The sequence below is a fragment of the Eleutherodactylus coqui genome, chromosome 2 (assembly GCF_035609145.1).
Source record: "Eleutherodactylus coqui strain aEleCoq1 chromosome 2, aEleCoq1.hap1, whole genome shotgun sequence".
In the NCBI taxonomy this organism is placed as follows: domain Eukaryota; kingdom Metazoa; phylum Chordata; class Amphibia; order Anura; family Eleutherodactylidae; genus Eleutherodactylus; species Eleutherodactylus coqui.
Genome location: NC_089838.1, coordinates 293,806,030 through 293,826,536, shown reverse-complemented (window position 1 = coordinate 293,826,536; position 20,507 = coordinate 293,806,030). Strand labels below are relative to the sequence as shown.

General features: G+C 46.3%; 1 protein-coding gene across 8 annotated transcripts in view; it reads right to left on the bottom strand.

Moving 5' to 3' along the window:
- The window catches only part of WIZ (WIZ zinc finger), a 71,922-nt gene that overhangs the window by 27,346 nt on the left and 24,069 nt on the right, over nucleotides 1-20,507 (bottom strand). For 6 of the 8 annotated variants that reach the window (XM_066593255.1, XM_066593260.1, XM_066593259.1 and 3 more), the window contains one exon: nucleotides 19,099-19,332. The exons of the other annotated variants lie outside the window; for them this stretch is intronic. In XM_066593255.1, coding sequence (XP_066449352.1) covers nucleotides 19,099-19,332 — 234 coding nt within the window. The remainder of the gene's footprint in view (nucleotides 1-19,098; nucleotides 19,333-20,507) is intronic. 8 annotated transcript variants of the gene reach the window in all.

The following is a 20,507-nucleotide window of genomic DNA, read 5'->3' as shown; positions in this document are numbered from 1 at the left end:
CTGACAGGTCCCAAGTTTATATTTAAAAAAAAAAAAAAAAAAAGTTTAACTCACTTCCAGACTGGAAACGGTGCCTGAAACTTTGCAGTGGGGGCATGAAAAAAAAATTGCAACTACTATTATTGAAGTGGCCGCCAGTCTCCGTGTAGCCCCAGCCTTATGTGAACTAACCCTTATATATATGAAAAACGCACTTCGAAAAATTGAGGCAATTTATCAAAAAGGAGTCATTGCTTCAGCAACCTGACTGTAAATTAAAGCGCTGGATAGATCCCCCCAAGTTGTTGTCAAGATCTGTTTGCCATCAGTGAATGAGAACATCCAGAGGCTTCAAAACCTGCACGGATCTAAAGTTTGCTACATTTGCATCCAGCCTACACCATGTTGAGTTTGAAGACATCCTGGACTCCACAATGATACAATGTATCAGTACAGACAAAACGTAACAAAGGATTGTCGATTGGCGTTCAATTCCATTAGGCTGTGAATGGGGCCATTACAAGGACCCCAACAGGAGGGGGTAGTCTAGACTGGAGACTGACCTGTGACGTGTTCTGTCGGGGCGGATGGTCAAGCTTTCACAGACTGGAATCCGCTGATACAGTCAAGTATAAAGTGCGATACAAACTTAACGGGTTTTTTTTCCTTTTAAGACAATGATTTATGCTGCGTTTACACGGAACGGTTATCGGTCAAACAAGCGAAAGTGAACAATAATTGATTGGTCTAAACGCAGTCAATGACAATGAGAATCGTGCGGTTTTTGTTCCGAGTCAGCTGGCATAATAATCAGCGCCGCCTCGGGCAATTGAAACACTGATTGTTCAGTGAATGACAAACGTGAAGGTGAACAACAAGATTCGTGCAATCTAGTAAGGCGGTCCGAGCGCGGACGAGATAATATCACCAACTTGTCCGTTCGGGAAAACTAGAATCATGAGCTCCTTGATCTATATAAAAGTGCCGTTCGGCTTTGGTCACATCTACATTGGAGCTTCTGTTTGGAACCTTCATTGCCAATTTTGGTTAAAATCCATAAAACAAAGCGCTGCCTGCAGCACTACTTCCTCCCAGATAATGCTGATGCTGACTATTAAAGCCAACAGGGTCAGTTTAGCATCATCACAGGACAGATCCGTTTTCCTGCTCCTATGCGGGAACACAAAGCATACGTGAAGGAGCCCAGAGCTGTGCTTATATACATCTAAAAACAAGTGGTAATTAGTAGTTTGATAATTATTAGGGAATTATAGTACCAGTGTCTCTGGTGGCACGCAACATGCCAAACAGCTCTACTACATGGTACATCCACCCCGATTTGCCACACGCGCAGCTCTGCTACATCCACCCCGTTTCGCCACACGCGCAGCTCTGCTACATCCACCCCGTTTCGCCACACGCGCAGCTCTGCTACATCCACCCCGTTTCGCCACACGCGCAGCTCTGCTACATCCACCCCGTTTCGCCACACGCGCAGCTCTGCTACATCCACCCCGTTTCGCCACACGCGCAGCTCTGCTACATCCACCCCGTTTCGCCACACGCGCAGCTCTGCTACATCCACCCCGTTTCGCCACACGCGCAGCTCTGCTACATCCACCCCGTTTCGCCACACGCGCAGCTCTGCTACATCCACCCCGTTTCGCCACACGCGCAGCTCTGCTACATCCACCCCGTTTCGCCACACGCGCAGCTCTGCTACATCCACCCCGTTTCGCCACACGCGCAGCTCTGCTACATCCACCCCGATTCCCCACACGCGCAGCTCTGCTACATCCACCCCGATTCCCCACACGCGCAGCTCTGCTACATCCACCCCGATTCCCCACACGCGCAGCTCTGCTACATCCACCCCGATTCCCCACACGCGCAGCTCTGCTACATCCACCCCGATTCCCCACACGCGCAGCTCTGCTACATCCACCCCGATTCCCCACACGCGCAGCTCTGCTACATCCACCCCGATTCCCCACACGCGCAGCTCTGCTACATCCACCCCGATTCCCCACACGCGCAGCTCTGCTACATCCACCCCGATTCCCCACACGCGCAGCTCTGCTACATCCACCCCGATTCCCCACACGCGCAGCTCTGCTACATCCACCCCGATTCCCCACACGCGCAGCTCTGCTACATCCACCCCGATTCCCCACACGCGCAGCTCTGCTACATCCACCCCGATTCCCCACACGCGCAGCTCTGCTACATCCACCCCGATTCCCCACACGCGCAGCTCTGCTACATCCACCCCGATTCCCCACACGCGCAGCTCTGCTACATCCACCCCGATTCCCCACACGCGCAGCTCTGCTACATCCACCCCGATTCCCCACACGCGCAGCTCTGCTACATCCACCCCGATTCCCCACACGCGCAGCTCTGCTACATCCACCCCGATTCCCCACACGCGCAGCTCTGCTACATCCACCCCGATTCCCCACACGCGCAGCTCTGCTACATCCACCTCGATTCCCCACACGCGCAGCTCTGCTACATCCACCTCGATTCCCCACACGCGCAGCTCTGCTACATCCACCTCGATTCCCCACACGCGCAGCTCTGCTACAGCCACCCCGATTCCCCACACGCGCAGCTCTGCTACATCCACCCCGATTCCCCACACGCGCAGCTCTGCTACATCCACCCCGATTCCCCACACGCGCAGCTCTGCTACATCCACCCCGATTCCCCACACACGCAGCTCTGCTACATCCAACCCGATTCCCACACACGCAGCTCTGCTACATCCATCCTGACCAATGACATACATAACCCCGCTACATCCTGATTCACATACGCACAGCTCTGCTAGATGGATGGTACATCCATTAGGATTCCCACATATCACACACACAGCTCTACTATATCCATCTTGATCCCCACACAAGACAAACACAGTTTGGCTTCTCCCACAGCAGTGACATCACCACAGGTCCTTCAGCTCACCGGATCTCTGTGGTGGTGGTAGGTCCGTGTCTTCTATCAGGACCGTTGAGTTGTGTCTGAGAAAACGGCTTAGTTGCATTCCCATTTTGTTGTCAGGCTCTGTGTTTTATATATCCTATAGAGCCTGTGATGTCATCACCAGGGGGGTGGAGGTGGGGAAGCATTGCACAGAACCCACATACAGTACTGTATATCAAACTGCAGAATGGCTCCTCCCACAGCAGTGACGTCACCACAGGTCCTTCAGCCCACCAGATCTTTGTGATGCGGGTAGGTCAGTGTCTTGTCAGGACTGCTGAGTTGTGTGTGAGATAACGTCTTAGTTGTATTCTTATTGTTATTTTTGTTGTCCCCTTTTTAAGAACCCTAACTGTTATTCTGTCGGTCAGGCTCTGTCTTTTATATATGCTGTAGGACCTTCAATGACGTCACCAGGGGCGGAGCATGAGAAGCACTCACTAACTGACTAGTGGTTGTTAGTAGTTTGATAATCCTCCATACTGTACAGGCATGTTATACAGACTGAGGTCTGTATGGTGAGTACACGGTATATCCATGCACACAGCACCACACATGTAGCATGTCAAGAGGGCATAACTCAGCATCTCTATACATAAGTAACACATAGTATCGAGCAAAAAAGAAAAAGCAACGTGTATAACATGGAGACACCAGCACAGCTTGTGCCTAAAAATGTTATGAGGTCAGATATATCTGCAGCCGCTATATATTTAATAAGTAAGCTTCCCATATGTCATGTCATACACAGCAATTTAAAGAGGTGTCCTCCTGTATATGTAACATGGTCTGCATACCATACCTGATCTCATATCACATGTAATACGCACATAGCGACTTCATATCCCACCAAGTGCACATAGTGGCTGCATATATAGCTAGCCTCCTTAAATCACTAATATATGTATACACACACACACACACACACCTCTATATGTGTAGATAGTGACTAATTCGCGATATAACAAGGTCAAGAATATTATGGAATCTCTATCTTGCTGATATGTTATGCAGACACTGTGTATATAGAGTGTGATATATGAGAGGGTCATACTATTATGTAGCCACAATGTGTATATTACATGGTAAAGTAGTCAGATATATGCAGCCAGTATGTGTATGTCATAGGATATACAAGGTTGTCCCTGTGTGTATTATGTGCGACATGTAAGGTATATTACGCAGACCCTATGTATACATACATATCACAAATCATGCAGCCGCTGTGTACATGACGTGGTATATGACATCTAATTTATACATGACCGTATGAATTCACGTGTGCTATGCAGCTATCATGTGTATGCAACTAATATTAGGTAATGATTGTATATTATATGGGATATATATAAGGTCAGGTATATTATGACACAGTCACTGTATGTACCAATATATTAGGACACACATTACGTAGAGCATGTGTGTGTGTGTATATATATATCTATATCTATATATATATATATCTATGTAAGGTGTAAATCTACATACTAGATAGAGACACAGTCGCTTGGTCTCCCACATGTCCCCACGTTTTGGGGACATGGTAACAGTCAAACTGGTAAGCACTTGTTATGAACGTTGCTTTGCAGCACTTTACTCTCCTATGGCGGTGGTGAGGATGTAACAAATCTAATGACACCAAAATCATCCAAAGGTCACACAAGGGGGTCAAAGTGTGGAGCAAGAAAAAGCCTGTGGGCTTATATTAGATATAGGAGGTCACACAGGCATCAACTGTACACAGGTCATGACGACACACATTAAGCAGTCATTGAGTGTATATAATGTGAAATATGAGACGGTCATAAATATATTACATGTGATATATGAGGACTATTACACAGCCACTGTGTGTATATAACTGATAAAGTGACGAAATAACACACTAACTATATGCTTTACGTGTGATACGAGTCATGTATATTATGCAAACACCAACTCTACATATACCATGGGGACACATTGTTTTCACTGTGTGTATAATGAAATATATAAGAAGGTCATCTATATACTACATGTGATACAGGAGGTCAAATGTATTATACAGCCACTATTTCTATAAAACATGCGATATAGGAGGTCAGTGTTTTCTTTAGTCAATGTATATTACATGTGATACAAGGTCAGATATATTATGTAGTCACTAGGTGTATATTATGATATATATGAGATCAGGTATATTACACGGGCACAATCTACATATAACATACGTGAGGATATACAGAGTCACTGTTTGCATATAAAGTGATATGAGGTCATGTATATACCCGGTTTCCCCGAAAATTAGAGAGGGTCTTATATTAATTTTTGCTCCAAAAGATTTCACTTATTTCACGTGTACAGCTGCCTGGACACTATTTAAATTGCCTTTTTTTATTAACTAACTAGGGCTTAATTTTGGAGCAGGGCTTATAATTCAAGCATTTTCAAAAAGCCTGAAAAATCACTCTGCATCCTCAAAAATCATGCTAGGTCTTATTTTCAGGGAAACAGGTTATTACGTGTTACGAGATCAAGTGTATTATGCAGTCGTTGGGTATATGACATGAGATCCCCCCCCCCCCCCCCCCGCAACTCACCGCTCACCCGCACCGGTACCCGAATCTTTTCTTCTGGGCGGGCAGGTACTCGCTAAGGGCAATACTCACTCAAGTAATTGCCCTTAGCAAGTATGCTCGCTCATCTCTATTTATAAGTCATATATAAGGTCGGCAGCGTGTTAAGTCCATGTGTGTCATACATCTGATATATATGAGGTCAGGTATATTACGCAGTTACTATCTATACATATATTACAAGAGGACACACAATTTGGAGTCACCATGTGTATATAACGTGATATATGAGGTAATGTGTATATATAATGAGATGTATATAATATATATTACATGCGATATATGGAGTAATGTGTATATAACGTGATATATCAGGTAATGTGTATTATGAAGTCAGTGTGTGTATATAACGTGATATGAGGTGGTCATGTATATATTACATGTGATATATCAGATAGTCACTATGTGTATATAACGTGATATATAAGGTGAGGTGTATGTAAAGTGAAATATGAGGTGGATAGATATATTACATGTGATATGAAGAAATGCGTATAGAAGGTGATACATGGGGGGGGGTCACACACGTGACGTGGAAACTACGTACACATAAGGTCAGGTAGGTAACAGTCCCCCTGCGTAGATATAACACATATGAGGACACATTATCGAGTCACTATGTGATAGATGTATATACCTCATATCACATGAAATACTGTGTAGTGTGTAATCACTATGTGTATATAACGTGAGATATTAGGTGGTCATGTATACATTACATGTAATAAACAATTTATGTGGTCACTATGTGTATATAACGTGATATCAGGTAATGTGTATTATGTAGTCCCCATGTATATAACGTGAGATATGAGGTCGTCATGTATACATTACATGGGATATACAATGTATGCAGTCACTATGTGTATATAACATGATATATCAGGTAATGTGTATTATGGAGTCACTGTATATAACATGAGATATGAGGTGGTCATTTATATATTACTTGTGATATACAATGTATGTGATCATTATATGTATGTAACGTGATATATGAGGTAATGTGTATATAGCGCGAGATATGAGGTGGTCGTGTATATATGACCTGTGATATATGCAGTGGTATGTATATAAGGGGTAGCAGGTCTAACTATGTACATATAAGGTTCGGCATATCACACAGCCCCCCTCTGTGCATATATTACATGTGATATACGGGGAAGCAGGTCTGACTATGTACATATAAGGTCCAGTACATCACACAGCCCTCCTCTGTATATATTACATGTGATATACAGGGTGGCAGGTCTATGTACATAGAAGGTCCCGCATATCACACAGCCCCCCTCTGTATATATTACATGTGATATACGGGGAGACAGGTCTATGTACATAAAAGGTCCGGCATATCACACAGCCCCCCTCTGTATACATCACATGTGATATACGGGGTGGCAGGTCTATGTACATACAAGGTCCGGCATATCACACAGCCCCCCTCTGTATATATCACATGTGATATATGGGGAGACAGGTCTATGTACATACAAGGTCCGGCATATCACACAGCCCCCCTCTGTATATATCACATGTGATATACAGGGTGGCAGGTCTATGTACATACAAGGTCTGGCATATCACACAGCCCCCCTCTGTATATATCACATGTGATATACGGGGAGACAGGTCTATGTACATACAAGGTCTGGCATATCACACAGCCCCCCTCTGTATATATCACATGTGATATACGGGGAGACAGGTCTATGTACATATAAGGTCCCGCATATCACACAGCCCCCCTCTGTATATATTACATGTGATATACGGGGTGGCAGGTCTATGTACATATAAGGTCCGGCATATCACACAGCCCCCCTCTGTATAGATCACATGTGATATACGGGGAGACAGGTCTATGTACATATAAGGTCCGGCATATCACACAGCCCCCCTCTGTATATATCACATGTGATATACGGGGTGGCAGGTCTGACTATGTACATATAAGGTCCAGTACATCACACAGCCCTCCTCTGTATATATTACATGTGATATACAGGGTGGCAGGTCTATGTACATAGAAGGTCCCGCATATCACACAGCCCTCCTCTGTATATATTACATGTGATATACAGGGTGGCAGGTCTATGTACATAGAAGGTCCCGCATATCACACAGCCCCCCTCTGTATATATTACATGTGATATACGGGGAGACAGGTCTATGTACATAAAAGGTCTGGCATATCACACAGCCCCCCTCTGTATACATCACATGTGATATACGGGGTGGCAGGTCTATGTACATACAAGGTCCGGCATATCACACAGCCCCCCTCTGTATATATCACATGTGATATATGGGGAGACAGGTCTATGTACATACAAGGTCTGGCATATCACACAGCCCCCCTCTGTATATATCACATGTGATATACGGGGAGACAGGTCTATGTACATATAAGGTCCGGCATATCACACAGCCCCCGCCGTACACAGAACACACGTGTAGCACGCAGCCTGTCTGCAGCCTGCAGCGCCCCCGTCATGGCTGCTCCTATGTCCGGGACAGCAGCCTCGTCCCCCTCCCCGCAGTCTCACCGTCAGACCCCTCATCCCCGCCGTCCTCCTCGGCTTCCTCCCGCTGCCACGGACGGCCGCCTCTTCCCGCCGCTCTCTGCTCTTCCTCCTCCAGGCCCCTCCTTTCCGGCGGTGTCTCCCCTGACCCGCGGGCGCGCAGGGCGGCGCTCTCTGGTGACTGGGCCAGCCCGGCCTCCTTTGTCCGCTGGCAGGGCGCAGACATGACGGGATGTGGAGTGGAGGGGAGGGGGAGTGCGAAGGGCGGGGCGGTGACGAGACAGGCCCCCTCAATGGAGAGCCGAGCGGCGGCGAGAACTGGGGAGCAGCCAATCAGAGAGAAGGGCGCGGATGGAGGATGCAGAAACACACAGCAAGACAGGATCAATAGAGCACAGAGCAATCGTCTACATCGGAAAGGTCGGGAAAACTACAACTCCCAGCAGGCACTGGCGACATTAGCCTAGCAAAGCATGCTTGGGAGTTGTAGTTTCCCAACAGTTGGCAGGTCATCTTACAAAACTGGCTATGAAGCTGACTGGCCGTCTCTCCTGCTGAGTCTGGGCACTGGCATCACTACTGCACTTTTTATTCCCCCCTTATAGAAATCAACAATTTCTGTGGTTTTATAAATGGGAGACTAAACATATTTTCAAGCCCCCTCCCTCCAGCAGCATCTACATAGCCTCCAAGACATTGTGCCAAGCAACTGGGGGCAGTAGCACCTGCCAGGCGCTGGCACTAGTTATTGGCCCTTTCACACACAACAATTAGCGTTCAGTGTAAACGCAGCCAACGACCAAGTAATAAGATTGTTCACTTTTGGCTTGTCGTTCGTTTTACGCAGGCGTAAAAGTCATTGTTGGCTCGTTCGGTTTAAGTAGCGATCATTCAGTCGTTCTCATTTACTAATGCAGCGAATGGGAACGATTTCTCGTTTGGACGAACCGACGCTGTATCGGTCTGCCTCAGAAGGCTGAACGAGCGAACTGAAGTGTCATTCGTTTGGTGTAAGCGGACTACGGGCGACTCACACGGACGTATGTGCGCTTACAACACGCAGAGAATAGAACCCATTGATTTCAATAGGTTCCCTCACAGTAGGAGTTTTTACATATGTTTAAGGAAAAACAAACCCTGCTCTTTGTGCGCCAAGGTCGGGGGAAGGGGGGGGGGGGGTCGGCAAATACACACCTGATACCCACGTAATTACGCATAACACTGCGCAATGTCACGGGAAATCAAACACATCTGGTACTAACTAGGCCACGCCGATGTGAAGGTTCCCGACAGCCCAAAAAGTACAGTGAGACCACCCTAACCCATTATGGACCAAGCACTGTAAATTTATGGCGCTTGGTCCTGGGCTTTAATCCCAGGCGGTTGTAAAATTACGGTGGGGATTTAATTAAGCCTCCTGCTTCTGCAATCAATCAGAGGGCAGGACCAGTTGTCAGCTGTTAGTCACAGCTGATAACCCAGAGGAGAAGGCAGGAGAGGTTTTTAATTCTTTCTGCCGTCTCCTTTCCCGGGTACACAGTGCTCAATGAGCGCTATATACTAAGAAGTGAAAGGGGAAGTATAACTTACACTACACGGGCCAGCAGTCACAGGACCACCGGGTACCCCCTGGCACAGCAGAGCTGCATGGTCGTAGCAGACCCTGATCAGCTCTGCCAGTGACTATTGTCCTTACAGGGGATGTTTTCCCTGTAACTGGGGCTCCTATGGATGCTCCAGCTACAGTGGAAAAGTGTCAAATTAAAAAAAAAAAAATGTCCCCCAGAGCTCTTATATGACGTCATGGGGGACACAGATAGTAAAGAAAATTTCAAAAAACAAAATTACAGAATAAAATAAAAGTATAGACATCAAAAAGAAAATAACCCAAAGCCGACGCCAACCAAAACCGTCACCGTATGCGCCCTGTAATCCAAAACCATATTAGATGTCAAAATGTCCGAAACAAAATGAGGGACCCGTTCCCATACTTTATTTTAGCGTAAATATACTAATTTAAAAGACAAACTATAAGGCTGCCTGCAGACGGCCGGGTAGGATCCGGCTGCGAGAATTCTCTCAGCGGGACCCAACCCGAGCCCCTGCAGAGAGCAGCGTGGCACTCACCTGCTCCCGCGGCCCCGGCTGTTTGTTTGATGTGCCGGCTGCCAGGCAGCCGGCGCATGCGCAGACCAGAGCCAGCGGCCAGGGAGTGAGATTTCTGTGCGGGGCTCTGCAAGCCCCGCACAGAAATAGAGCATGCCACGATTTGTCTGCAGTGCGAGATTTCTCGCGACCGTCTGCCTAGGACTGCGTATGCTAACGCAATCCTATGGCAGCTTCCACGGGCGGAAATTCCATGGGAAATCCCACCGCGGAATTTCTGCCCGTTTGCAGGCGGCCTTAATGTTAAAAAAAAAAAAAATCTTTTTTTTTAAGCCTTTTACCCCCAATAAAACAAAACAAAAAGAAAAAAAACAAAGAGAAGGCAGTGAAAAAGATATTTTAAAAAAATAAAATTGCCCTATATGTCATGGAAAAAAAAAATGCCAGTAAAACCACCACATGGTTAAAAATCACTAAAAAGTATCCGGCCCTTAAGGTACAAAACAGCCTGGTCCTTAAGGGGTTAAAGGGCACAGAGTCTTTCAGAAAAGTGACAGTGTCTGATGGATCGGGTTCACCGCTCAGGACCCCTACAGATTGGCGGATCGATAAGCCCGTGGTGTGAGCGCTGAAGCCACCTCCCAGTTTACATAGGGGTAGGATCCTGTCCGTACGCAGAACGCCGCATTAGACTCCATTTACACCTGCACTAGGGATCCGTTTTTTCCTGCTCTGTCATGTGAGCAAAAGCCAGAATCTGCAGGATGAACGACTCTGTCTCATAACAGAACCAAACTGTGCCGAACGGCCCCAGGGACAATAACGGGTCGATTCGGTTCCTGCACCTCTCCAGACGAAAAACTCCAGCATTCACAACTTTTTTGCCCGTCCTGTCAGTGCCGCAGGCTTCAACACAGATGTAACTAGAGCTGTATCTATAGCACCCGGTCTGTGTACTGCAAGCTTGTCCCATTGAAGTGAATAGGGGACACCTGTAGTACGCAGAACGGCCGCCATAAAAGATTGGCGTTCTAAGTACGAACAGGATTGTGCTATGAAGAGGCAGCAGAGCTCACACGAATGCTGCTGCATCAATCAGCTGACACCCGGTGGGCCGCCACCAACTGGATAGCAATGGCCTATTCGGATCATGGGCCATCAATTTGCTTTCACATACGCGGTGGCGGTTCCGGTTTCCTGCTCCGTTATGGAAACAAGAAAGGGGAATCCTTGCAGCTGACTAGATCTGTCTTCTGAGAGAACCAACAGTGTCCAACGGACCCCATTGACTATAATGGGGTTTGATCGGTTTCTGCTCAGCTGCCCGGCATTTTACCGGAGGAGAAAGAGCAGCATGTAGCACTATTTCTTCCAGATCTGCGGCGGACCCAGCGCCAATGTTAACCCAGCCTAACCTCCTTAAGCCAATGCTTATCTATCTCTCTCTATCTGTGAAAGTCCTGACTGGCTACTAATTCTCTAACTTCCCGATATCGAACAAACATGAAATTTGGCACGACCATTCTTTAAGTCCTAAACAGGAAAAGTAAAGGGGTCACAACTTGATTATTCAATGCTAAGTGCAAAAGTATTGGCACCCCTATGTAATGTACCTAATCTAATTCTCAAACTTCCCGGTGTCGTACAAACATGACATTTGGCATGACCATTCTTTAGATTCTAAATAGGAACAGCAAAGGGGTCACAACTCGAAAATTCAATGCTAAGTGCAAAAGTAAGTGCGCCCCTATGTAATGTAACTTCTCGGTGTCGTACAAGTATGCAATTTGGTGCGAGCATTGTTTAGGTTCTAAATGAGGAGAGTGGGAGGGGTGGCACATTCTGCAGAGGGACATCGGTATATGCAGCCTGAGGAGAATCTAACGCTCTACTATATGTATACATATTTTATTCCTTGGTTCCTCTGAAGTAACCACGACTTCATAACATTTTCTGTGCAAACAACAGGTCAACACCTGTACCAAAGTAACTCGGGCGAGGCCCGGGATATTAGCTAGTATAATATAATGAAAAGTCCGGCAGATGCCATTTTAATTCTTCACTACTGTGAGGATCTCTGCTTACTGTCAATAAATGGAAACACTTCGCCTTTTTGCAGTAGTCATATGGACAACTCTCCCAATAGGGAAGAGGCGAAGTTGTAACCACATTTAAAGAGAATCTGAAGGAATTTCTTGTTTGGCTGTGCCTCCGGGGCGCAACCAGTTTGACATAGCACCACCCATTGTGCCATTTTATCCTTGGAGACACCAGGTGGCATGACTGAAGCCCAGTGCACCCCATTATAATGCCGCCGGCAGCACATGTGCTGAGTGAATGCACTTGCACATGGATGGCGAGCGCGATATGGGTCTGAGATTCACGGCCCTGATATCGCTCTCACCTGTGTGAAGTTAGCCTAAGCCTCAGGCCGGAGTCACACGGGCGTATTTGCCCATGCAGTACGTAGAGAATAGAATTAATTGATTTCAATGGGTTTGTTCACGTGTGTATTTATTCTAAGCATTTCAATAAAACCCCCTAGAAACACAGCACGCTCTATTTTCCTACGCATTTGCTCAACGGAAGTCCCCATAGAAGTAAATGGTGATCCACAAATGCATGCAAAATACGCTAGGAGATGTGCGAAACGCTGCATAACTGTGTTGGAAAAGAACAGTTACATGAATTAGATACTTTAAATCAGTGTTTTACTTCCTACATGCAAATACGCTTGCGGCGTGTGGAAAAGTACAGTAAAATACACAGATGCGTGCGTAAAAAAACATTGTTCGTACCGTAAAAATGCTACGCTGATACATGTACAAATGCACGTACGCTAGTGCGACGCCGGCCTGTCCCTGTAGCTTTACTGCATATACCCAAAAGCTAAAAACCTAATGAGTCCTTATATACGGAAACCGTGATGCGGCGGCGGATCAGACACCTGACGTACGATGGGATCTGTCTGCTTACATCATTGTAACAGTAAAAATAGCGCTTCACGTAGAACAATTTCTACCCCCAAATATGATGGAGGAGGTGTGAATAGAGCCGAAGGGGTGTATCTAGCCACAGTCATACTTTGTGTTTATTTGCTGGGGTAATACACCCACCAAGTGAGAATACCCTATAAGGGTCCATGCAGCGCGTGATCAGGGCAGGTGTTGCATTCATTGAAAGCATGCAGAGATCTTGTAAACTGTGAAGAGCTCAAAACCAAAATTATATTGCAAAGCTGGAGAACCTCTGGATGCAGTTTACAGGCTCCGTACAACGCATGGGATGTGTGCATCCGCCTAACCATGCTATTGACTTATCCTCAAGATGACCGGGTGCTGATATACATGCAGCTGCTCTGACCCATGTAGTGGCCAGTGCTTGCAACTGCAGGTTGAGGTCTCAGTGATTTCAATGGCATTTACTCTTGCAATTACAAGCGCCGGCCACTACACAGGGGTTGGAGCAGCAGCTTCCTCTCCGACTCCTGTGAAGACTGAGGTGCCAGCAGCGCCCGATCAGCTGGGGTCTCAAGTGGCGGACGTCTGGCCAATCAACTATTGGATGGGTCATCGATAGTATTTATACCTGGAAAACCTCTTTAAAGAGTCTATGCTGTGATAAGTGTACACTTTCAGCTTTAATTCAAGAGCATTAATAAAAATATTCCACTGCCAGTTTAGCAATTAGGATGCATGTCCACAACGGTATGTGCTCCGCAGCAAAGACCACACATGGATTTACTGTGAAGGACTGATGTTTTATAAAGTGGCTTTTGCCCGTGTGGATTGGACGGGCGAGTCATTTAGTCTCAATGTGCCTCACTGGTCCAAACTACACGGCAAAAGCCACATGGCGACTCTTCAGCAATCTGTGACAACTCTCCGGTCTCTGTTGTGTGTCACCTACGAGGCACAAGGCGCTGCACGTAGAGGAAGCTGCACAGCCATTTTTTTTACGTAGTATTTGGACAATTGAGCGTTAAGCAGTTCCATGGCGGGATGTGACCCGATCCCTCAGTATTTCATGACAAAACGAGTGATACCAGTAAACAAGAGATTAAGTTACCCCCGCTGTTTGTCAGTCTGCAGCTCTTTCTGTAACAGTCTTGTAGAAATTCTGCAGAGAAAAACTCCTCTAGAGGGGTTAATCTGCTGATCTCTTCTGTTTCCAGCTTGTGTAACGACTAAGGGGGCTTACAATGGGGTCTATATTAGCCAGAGGGGAGAAATCACTCAAAAGGAGTGGGATGTGACAAAGTACTGCGCAAGAAGTCGCTTCATTTCAGCCAAACAAAGTGTCTATTGAGCAACTTCTCATTCCGTGTAAACAGGCAGTCGTTTATTGTTGAACAACTGCCTGTTCACAGCGAATGGAGACGGGCAGCTGGGAGAGATCTCTGACATACTCCGCCTGTCAAAGCGCTAGAGCTATAAGTCATTGGGATGGCTGTTGCCCAACAGTTGCCCTGTGTAAAGCCACCCTTACCCAAGAAGTAGGGCTTAAGAGGGTTGTCTCAAGAGGTTGTACCTGTCAGAGACACCCTAGCCGCGCACCACTGCTCCAGTGGCATCAATTGGACAGCTGGAGTTGACCATCTGGTGCGCATGCGGAGCCCACTGGGTACCATTCACTTTATGCCGAGCAGTGGCTAGGGGTCTGTAAGACAGGTAAAACGTATTGCGAGACAACCCCTTCAATCTTTTTGTCCTATTGCAGCCAGACCCATGGAAGAGGAAGAAGAAAGAGGAGGACATGGATGATCTCCTGGAATACAAAAGATTTCTTCATATATGTCTCAGTTTTAATGGTCATAGGAGATAAATAGTAAGAGGAGGAGATGAAGGGAGAAACTGCTCAGATGTTTTTTGTGCAGTCAATTTGTCTTTCAAGGAGATACAAGATATGGAGTTGATTCCAAGTATTGAATTTGCACTTGGCAGCTTCTCAGAGGAACGCCCAATACGCAAGTGAGAAAGCGGCCAGAAACAGAAAGAGCAGAAACTTTAGTGGTGGCCAAATCAACAATTAGATACATTCGTCAAGAAAGCAAGTGAGCTCAGCAACACCGAGAGCTGAAAGAGCACAGACGACGACTAGAGCGGAATTCTTTCCCTGGTAAGGGTGCTTGTAGACGGAACGATTATCGTTGAGTCTCAACGCGAGCCAACGATGAACGAGAATAGTTTGTGTGTCGTTCAGTTTCTGCAGGACTAAAAATCGTTGGTTCCATTTAAAGAGCGCTCGTTCAGTGTTCCATGTAGGAAATGTGAACACCGAACGAGAAGCGAACGATGCTCGTTGACCGAGCCAATGATAAATCTGCCAGTCTAAACAGGCTTCACGAATGAGCTGGTGAGGAGGTCACTAGCTTGTTTGCAGACAAGAATCGTGCCGTATAAAAAGGACCCTAAAGAGCAACTGCTTTACAAAATCTAGCCAAGTCAAGGAGGCCGGCATATTACTATCAATGTCTACAGCCAAGAGAGGACTCGAATGGAAATCTGGAGGTTTTATCTGAAGGCACAAACACCTGATAACACTGGAGAACAGAAAGGCCAGATAAGACTTTACTAGAAAAAGCAGTGCTTCCTCTTCTGTCCAAAAGCCGGCCAGTTGGGTGGACCCTATTATAGTCAATGGGGTCCGCCCCGCCCTATTCGGTTCCATTCAGAGATTGAACTGTTCGGCTGCGAGGATTCCTCTTTCCGGAGCAGGAAAGTGGAATCCCCAGCTCAAGTGGGAAAGCAGCCCTATATCATTTGTTACACGTGATGGAGGCCTTAGTATCGTCATGTATGAGGCCAATGGACCTAAGTCATTGCCGTTTATTGATGGTGTGAATGTGGATAGATGGAGCAGGGTGAATACTTTAGTGTATGGGGCAAAATTTAATAGAGTGAAACCAACAGAGCAGTGCTTTACAGTATAGATGAATACCCAAAACACCATGAAAGCAACCCAAGAGCCACCCATGGCAAAACAATGGAACATTCTTCATGTCTGAGTCATTGGCTTTAACCTAATTAATAGGCTTTTCACTTGGCAAAAACAAAACTGAAGACAAAAAGTTTCCCAAACAAGCCTCAACAGAAGGTGGTAATTCTAAAGGCCTTTGCCCATTATCTCTCAAGGGAGGGAACTCAACATTTGGTGATGTCCATGTGTCCCAGACCTCGGGCAGTAACTGACAGAGGACTATGCAAAAGAAGGTGGAAATTCCTAAACGGTTTTTGTTAAACCCATTGAATTAAAGCTGAAAATTTACACTTCATTCACATATTAATGTCTTTGTTTTAGCCTCTGTACACCAATGTGTATTGGCTAAATAATGAAAACGGTGTCCCTGCCCAAATACTTTTTGACCAGACTATATGATGATGTCAATAGCACCATTTAGATGGAACTATCCTTCCCTAAAAGCAATGTTTGTATTATAAAATACCTACATACAAACAGCCCCCAACTGAGCATGCCCATACATACGGAGGAGGTACAGTTGAGGAGGTACATAGAATGGGGGCTCCAGGCAAAGTGCATGAGACCTTAGTCTGCCAACAAATATCCTGCGCAGACAATAGTATAACTAAAGAAACCTTATACCATATTCCAAGGCCATGCAGTACCAACTTCCCAATACTACAAGCCCTTGGATGCCATGTGCGACATGCTCGTCAATGAGGCAAGCCTGACTTGTCCTAGAACAGGTTCTAGCACTAAACCTTTGGAGTCCACCATGGAAAGATCAGCCGCTTGTTCCCCTCTCCTCGTGGAAGCAAAGCATGCATGCTCAGCCGAGCTTGTACGTTTACCAGGGAGTTGGGAGAAAACAAAATGAGCTTAATGTTGAGGACTACTTTTTTAAAATTAGATCTCTGGAAATAACAGTAGACAGCAAGGAAACCATCGAAATAATGAGAGGCTCTTCATATCTACAACCATGAGTCTTGGATGGTGGAACATCATGGTGAAGGATCAGAGCACGTTTATAGATGAATTTGGTGACCGTTTTTTTTTTTGACCGAGGGCCTCCTAAATGTAGAGAACCACAAACTTTGATATATCCACCATGTATGTAAAACCATCTGGAAAGTGCTACAATAAAACGACTGAGCAACTGCTGTGAAGTTCAAGATGTACTGAAAGGAAACAAAGAAGCTGCTGGTAGCCTTAGAACAATGGACCAGCCACCTCAAAGCCTGGACCTCAAACACCAATGGAGATGTTTGAAATGATTTTGATCAGGAGAAGCAGAAAACACTTCTAACTTCTAAAGCTCGGTGCACATAGGCGCAATTCGCAGTTACAGCCAAGGCACAAGGGCACAACTCTCATTGGACAGTACATAGACATCCATCCATGCACTGTCCAATATACACATTTAGGGGAATTGCAGTACGCATTATGCAACTTTTCACACACTCATTCGGCTGAGAGTGCGTAGGATCTGCTGCCACACCTCTGGAACTGGCTTATCTCTCCCCCCAAAAAGTATTACGTAGGTGAAATCCAACTGTCTCATCCTTATGACATCGGGGAGTTGGAAGGCCCAAGTCACAACTGAAGTCAGCTGGTTTGCTGATCTACATGTATACAGCCAATCCTTACAGTCTCCTTACTAGTAATGGGAAGGCCTGGGGGGGGGGGGGGGGGGGGGGGAGAAAAAAAAAAACAGAAAAATTGGGAAAAAGCCAGCTTTTTTTGCAAAGCCATTTTTTATGTTATATAGTTCGAATACCATATTATTTACCATTGAAAGAGAACATATTCTACACACTTTATTTCCATTTTTTCCAGAAAAAAAAATGGCTTAGGAAAAAAAAAAAGCATTTTTCCCCCCAATTTTTCCATTTTTCTTTTGCAGGCCTTCCCATCTCTATTCCTTACATCTACTAGGTACTCTCTTTAAGAAGAAAGGAAAAAAAACTTTACCCTTGCTGACTCACGTCCTAGTCCTCTCAACCAGCAATTTACTGTACACTGATGAAGGAAAACAACCCTGAAACACTCTGTCTATACATGGTGATTGTTTCCTTCTGGAAAAAACTCTGGTTTGGCTTAAATTCCCAGTCACTGTTACAAGGTTTGTTAAAAAAGTCAGACATTGACGTGCAGGAATGCTGCCTACCAACAGGTGGCGCTGAAGAGGCATTGTTCAATTATCCTATCTACATAAATCTCCAAGAAGCACAAGATTACAACATCAGCACATGGGAGATGCATAGAAAGTCTCATCCTTCTGTACTGTAGTGCCTTAGGAATGCCTTCAGAAGTACAGTGGAGCTAATATTAACACCTCTGCCAATTCTTACTCAGTCTACACAGTAAAGTTTACAAATGAGCTGCAGAAATAGGAAAGGTCAGCCTATTGTGACTGCTCCAATGTCTAGTGTCTAGTATCAATCTTGTCGCACGACAAGAAGGTGTCACAATGATGTATCAGAGATTTCACACTTCAAGCAATCACTCTTTACCCTATTAACTATTGCAAATAATGTTTTTTGAGCTTCTACAGGGGGAGACTCGCATATCTGGACATCCTATCCCTTTTTTATTCACATTTATGACTTAATGAAATGCATGTGATTTCCATAATGGCTCCAAATTTTAATCTATACAGCAATTTATATTTCTGTGCACCAGGGATGGTGCAGGAGGACGGCCATGTGATGATGCCACCAGCGATATAACGACTTGTGACATCATCACTATAAGTGGAGATTAAGGGTAGAAGAAAGAAATGTACAGCCACAGATAGGGTTGTTAGCAGAGAAAGGTAAAAGAAAAAAAAAAAAAAGCCAGGATACACACTTGGGTCTGATTGCAGGCTGGTGATGATGCAATATGATGTCATCAGTGATGTCATAAAAACAGGCACAAAGGCTTCTTACCGTCTGTATCAGTATCCTGGTGCCAAGGAGGAAAGGGTGGCAGTGGACGACCGGGTGAGCGGGCTAGCAGTCGAGCAAGGACATGGATGGGAGAAACTGTGAGCTCCCAGTTGGTGATACCAAAGTCTCGCAGGTGGGCACGGGCGTGACTGGAGAGGCCAGCACGAGTGTCGAAACCAGCACCACAGAATTCGCACCGCATCAGGCTGAAGGTACTGGGGTCGAAGTTCGCCACTGCAGAGGGGGAGATTAGATCACCTGGCGTCTCAATGTTGCTCACCCGGCCTCCTCTGCAACTAAACCCTCCTCACCTTATTAGAACTGTGCTAACAACGAGGCAACCAGACTCTTTTACAATGCTGGGCTCACCCTCACCCTGTACTGTTCCTTTAGCCCCTCCATCTTCCCCAGTTCAGCTTCACTCCACCTAGACCTAAGCTCAGACTCCCTGCATAAGCATAGCCCCCTCCTATCTTCCTTCGCTCAGACTCATTCCACCTAGCATAGCCCTCCTCCCATGATCCTCTGCTTAGATTTAGTCCACTGAACATCGTACATCTCGCATCGTCATTTGCTCAGACTCTGTCCACCTCGTGTGGCCTTTCTTCCATTGTCCAATGCTCAAACTCACTCCACCAAGCACAGTCCTCCTCCCATCGTCCTTCACTAAGGATCACTCCACCTAGCACAGCCCTCCTCCCATCGTCCTTCTCTAAGAATCACTCCACCTAGCACAGCCCTCCTCCCATCGTCCTTCACCAAGAATCACTCCACCTTGCACAGCCCTCCTGCCATCATTCTCTGCTAAGAATCACTCCACCTAGCACAGCTCTCCTCCCATCTTCCTTCGCTAAGAATCACTCCACCATGCACAGCCCTCCTCCCATCATCCTTCGCCAAGAATCACCCCACCTTGCACACACCTTCTGCCATCATCATTTGCCAAGAATCACTCCACCTAGCATAGCCCTCTTCCCATCGTTCTTTGCCAAGAATCACTCCACCTAGCACAGCCCTCCTCCCATCGTCCTTCGCCAAGAATCACTCCACCATGCACAGCCCTCCTCCCATCGTCCTTCGCCAAGAATCACTCCACCATGCACAGACCTCCTCCCATCGTCCTTCGCCAAGAATCACTCCACCATGCACAGACCTCCTCCCATCGTCCTTCGCCAAGAATCACTCCACCATGCACAGCCCTCCTCCCATCGTCCTTCGCCAAGAATCACTCCACCATGCACAGCCCTCCTCCCATCGTCCTTCGCCAAGAATCACTCCACCTAGCACAGCCCTCCTCCCATCGTCCTTCGCCAAGAATCACTCCACCTAGCACAGTCGTCCTCTCATGGTCCTTCGCCAAGAATCACTTCACGTAGCACAGCCCTCCTCCCATCATGCTTCGCCAAGAA